The 5,080-nt window shown below is 35.6% G+C and overlaps 1 protein-coding gene across 1 annotated transcript; it reads right to left on the reverse strand.

The window, feature by feature from the left end:
- Positions 1-1,541: 1,541 nt before the first annotated feature.
- Positions 1,542-4,922, reverse strand: LOC135201251 (cuticle protein 7-like). The gene is made up of 3 exons (XM_064230123.1): positions 4,765-4,922; positions 3,436-3,558; positions 1,542-2,502 (listed from the first exon to the last, which is right to left on the reverse strand). Exons 1-3 carry the CDS (start codon positions 4,771-4,773, stop codon positions 2,215-2,217), a joined length of 420 nt encoding a protein of 139 aa, XP_064086193.1. The 5' UTR covers positions 4,774-4,922; the 3' UTR covers positions 1,542-2,214.
- Positions 4,923-5,080: the final 158 nt, after the last annotated feature.

Here is a 5,080-nt window from a genome sequence, read left to right on the forward strand (position 1 = left end):
ACACCATCACTTACACCCATCGCTTTCTCTTTTCGTATTTATCCTCTCTTTGTATGGAAATTTCGTAATTTCCATTTAGGTATCATTTCGAATTCTATCTAGCCATCTGATTCCTAATATCGTCTTAAAGCTTTACCCTCAAAAAGCTTTACCCTCAAATCGAACAATTCTTTCAGGCATGCGGTAATTTTATTGTTACAGTATGATTTATATCTATAGCAATATGGTCTGTACTGGACTTACTTATAAGTATGCAGTTTCAGTCTTATGGATTTCCAGGTTCAGCCTGCCGTTGTTTAGTTTGCCTTTATCTAATGTCGCTAAATTCCAACTAAGGATAACATGTACTGGGTATCATTGTTCCTAAATATTTGAAAGATTTTATTCATTCATCCTTTCTCCATCTAATATTAATTCGTCCATTTGAGCATACTCTGTCGTCATTTTTTGTTTTTTTCTTAGATTTATTTTGAATGCCATATTCAGAGGTACCAACCCCATGAGGTTGCCAAAATAAATAAATAAAAATAAAAAGATTGCGTACGGAATGGTGACCTCACCGTTTACTTTTGAAAGGTGCAATCAGCCTAAGTGAACAGTGTGGCTAAGAGGTGCAACACTTCATTTATGGTTGCTAGGTCCGTATATATCTCTCGTGACCTGTCAACCAACAATCCATCTGGCCGCAGAGGGGTAATTGCGTCCCATGGGGTCAAGAAAGGTGGCCAAGGGGCAGGAACCTCATCTATAGAAACTCGCTGAGAAGCCGGAATATTAGTCGGAGAATAAAATAGATTTGTATTATTATGGTTATATCTCATTTAAACTTTGAAATTTGACAGGTAAAGTAATATTTAACTTTCTGAGGGACAAATTATTTTCATTGCCGTTTGTATTTTGGAAGGGAAATGAAAAAGAAAGATGTTCAGGTTTTAAATTCACCCCCCTATAAAACTACGTGTTCGTTACGGATGCAAATTATGTGTTAAATTACTGAATTGTGTAAGATAAGGGATGGGTATTTTCTTTAATATACAAACTATCCGCATATAGTATTATGGGAAGACTTTTGTCTCTGAGTCAAGTTAGACGGGTTGGAGCGCCCGTGAGAGTACATACATTAATTATGAAGCATTTGTATGTGGTGTATTGAAGATAACTAAATTACCAGTTTCTTTTATATTAAAAATTTCATTTAAAACTTCTGGTTTAAAAGTTTCCTTCATCACTGTTAAAGGATATGGTTGTTTTATGTTATTTGTCTACTACATTTGAAGCTGTATCTTGATAGTTTTACCCGTAACACAAGTTTCTTCGATTATTTATTTGGGCTTTATATTTTGGTGGGTCCTGGATTTTCCTCGTATACGCTGCCTTTATCAAATTTGACACTTGTCTGCAGCTTTGGCGTATTTTTCTTACTTTGCTTGCCAAGATTGACATAACGGTAGTAGTGGCTGCGATAGCGTCCTAGATACACGTTTGCTGAAAAAAAAAAGGTATTTGTAACACTTCCAGAGGTTTGTTTTATAAAGTCTCGATTGTTATGCGAACTTTTATTAGAAAAATAAAAAGGGTTTTGGGAGTGAAACGAACTTCTGACATAAAGTCTCCAGTGTAAAATTGGAAAGTATTTAGTTCAACAATACCTAACCACTGCAGTTGTAGCCAACATATTATACAGCTTTCAGACAGGTTAGGTTAGACGTGTGTTTTCTTACTGCAAAATATTTTATTTATTATTCCTCTTGCTTTCTTAGCAGGAGTGCATGAGATCTATTACATTCAGAATTTACCTGGTAGAACACAAGGTGTCTTTACAAATAATGAAGAGCCGCTTATAATCAGGTGCGATATAAAAGCATATAATTAGATATAATAGGAGGGATTGGGTTGAATGGTTTTAAGGAATCATTTAAGGTACAATGGCCGGTTATTACGGGTGAATGCAGATGAGGGAGGTGATTGGGCATCGTCCTAGGACATTCTACAGTTTCTGTCGCATACCATAAAATCACCAGACAGTATTTCACAACAATCAAACAATAACAAAACAAATTTATTCACTCAACAAGCTTCACAGTACCTACAGTTAATACGTATTATGTGATTGGTTTATTTTCGGAGTTGAGGTACGCCAGGGGCATAAATGCAGTGACCAAAGGATGCGCGAGGAACTGTTTTGGAAGCGTATCACTAGAAGTCGTTGTCAATTTATGCATAAGGCGAAGGCGCCGGTGGTGCATAGGCAGCCGGTGCCGGCTGGTAGGACGGCTGTTGCTGCTCTGGATATACGGCTTGGCCTTCGTAGGTGACATCGGCATGGAAGCCGTTATGGTGATCAGCAATGTAGTTGACGGTCTGTATCCTGCCGTCGGGGAGAGCAACTGAATAGGAGCCGGTTACAGATCCTTGTCCGTCTGCGTTCTCCTTGTGTCCGAAGCTTGCGCCGGTGTAGTCGTCCTTGACGCCGTAATCAAAGGTGTAGGGCTTCTTGGATTCCTGGAAAAAAAAAAAGAATCTGTACGTGGATTTGCTCTAGCAGTTCATAGTTAGATTTTCATCAGTGAGATTGTGAAGTTTGTAATTTCCTACTTCATAGTTGAGAGAGAGAGAGAGAGAGAGAGAGAGAGAGAGAGAGAGAGAGAAGAAGAAGAGAGAGAGAGTAGAGGAGACGAAGAGAGAAGACGAGAGAGAGAGAGAGAGAGAGAGAGAGAGAGAGAGAGACTTGCTAAGACTTTAGAAGAGAATATATATATATATATATATATATATATGTAGTGTGTGTGTGTGTGTGTGTGTGTGTGTATGTGTGTGTGTGTGTGTATATACTACATTATAGTTATACATACATATATATGTGTTGTATTTATATATAATGTATATGTATCTATATTCGTTATAATTGATATATATATACATGTATATGTAATTTGATAAGTTTATATTGTTCTTAACTTTAGACTTGTAACAAGAATGGTCCTTTCAAACTTGAAGAGTAGGTAATGTGAGTAGTCTCATCTGTCTCTATTTTGAACATTTCATTCACATTACTAATTTGTAAAAAAAAAAAAAATAAAATAAAAAAAATAACTGTAATGGCGCTGAGGATCCTCCCAATAGTTTTTTTTTTTTTTTTTTTTTGGATAGAATTAGATAGAAAGAACAATGACTATAGATTTTTTTTATTTACTCAACGACACCGCTGTAGTTAAGGGAAAGAACTGCTTTGGCAGACAGTCAGATATAGCTCATCATTGCAACGCATTTTTAAATTTATATTTTTGTGTTAATTTATGGTATACGTTCACGTATATAAGTATGAATTCATGTACACTTCAGACACGCCTTAAGTTGTGTATTGTGTTTTACACTTAGTCATTAAATATGGAATTTTTCATGCTTACAAGTGGTTCATCTCCTTCCATTACTCACTTCTTCTTGGTAAGTTGGCTGATGGGGTGCAGAATATGATGGTGCTGGTGGGGCATACACCGGAGGGCTGTCCGGACGGGGCAGAGCCATGGCCATGCCCAAAAATATAAACGTGCATGCTATCTGTAACAGCGGAATTCACATTAATATTATTTACCAATTTGAAAACATGGCGGTAGTTAATGATGTGGTTCAGATTGACGTTGAAATGGAGATGTCGGTTAAGATTTTCACTTGTAGTAAAATATGTGATTGACATGAATTTCTCAATATGGCAACTCTCTCTCTCTCTCTCTCTCTCTCTCTCTCTCTCTCTCTCTCTCTCTCTCTCTCTTAATATTATTATATAAAATGTCTCGGCACCAAAGAATGATTTTATTAAGCTATGCAGAATTGATAGACATTCATGTTGTGCCTTTCAAAGTTTGTATGATTTGGGGTATAATGACATTAAATCTCTGAAACATTAAATGTGATCTGACTTGAAGTTCAAAAATGCATGACGGTTGTCGACAGGAAATGTGGGCCAGTGTTTTGTAGCTTCGTTAGAGATGCATTAAAAAAATTCCTTCGTGGAAAAAGTATACAGAATTTTGACCAGGAATGCAAGAATTACCAGGTTAGCCCTATTGAAATAAGGATTTCTATGTTATTTCAGTTATTAATTGTGATTTTTTTAATATGAACTATATATATTACATTAATTTGTCATAGAGCGTGACTGATTTTTATAATCATCTCTACTGATGGCCTGTCTGTTTTTATATACACAAGGTAATTTTGACTACGCACATAACATGCTTGCACACTGACATACATACATACGTATATATATATATATATATATATATATATATATATATATATATATATATATATATAATATATATGAATAACTTGATCACGAAGTATATAAAACGTGATGCTATGTATAAATAAAGGTTTTTTTTTGCCACGAAGGAAAAAAATGAAAAAACGAGTTGGCCGATACTTTCGGGTCCTATTCTCGGCCAACTCGTTTTTTTCATTTTTTTCCTTCGTGGCAAAAAAAAAAGAAAAAAACCTTTCCTTTAATATATATAATATATATATATATATATATATATACTATATATATATGTATATATATATATATACGTAATATATATATATATATATATATATATACTATAATATATATATATATATATATATACACGTATGTATGGGGTATGTGTATTTCCATGTATATAAATATTTTATATATATACATATACATATACGTATAGTATATGGGTGTATGTGTATGTATTTCCGTCCGTCAAAATCCTATAAAACAGTAACCCCCACCTTGAACATGTTGAAGTTGTCTGATGTCCACCGATGGTAGCTTCAAGGAAGAAATATTGTTTGTGATGCTAATACGATCGTGTGGTCTCCTTATATACACTCCACGTCCAGTGTTCTTTCTGATCCACAAACGCACAAACGTACGCTCGTATCCACCTCGCCCCTCCCACACTATCTTTATCTGCGAGGCCCCGGGCTCTTAGATAGGTTTGTTGGTACATCTTCACTCCCGAATTCTCTCCTCCTCTCCCTCCCCCCCTCCCCCACCCCTCAGCACTCGCTCTCCTTCTATTCGCGAATACATTCACCTATCCGT

The sequence above is a fragment of the Macrobrachium nipponense genome, chromosome 28 (assembly GCF_015104395.2).
Source record: "Macrobrachium nipponense isolate FS-2020 chromosome 28, ASM1510439v2, whole genome shotgun sequence".
Taxonomy (NCBI): Eukaryota; Metazoa; Arthropoda; class Malacostraca; order Decapoda; family Palaemonidae; genus Macrobrachium; species Macrobrachium nipponense.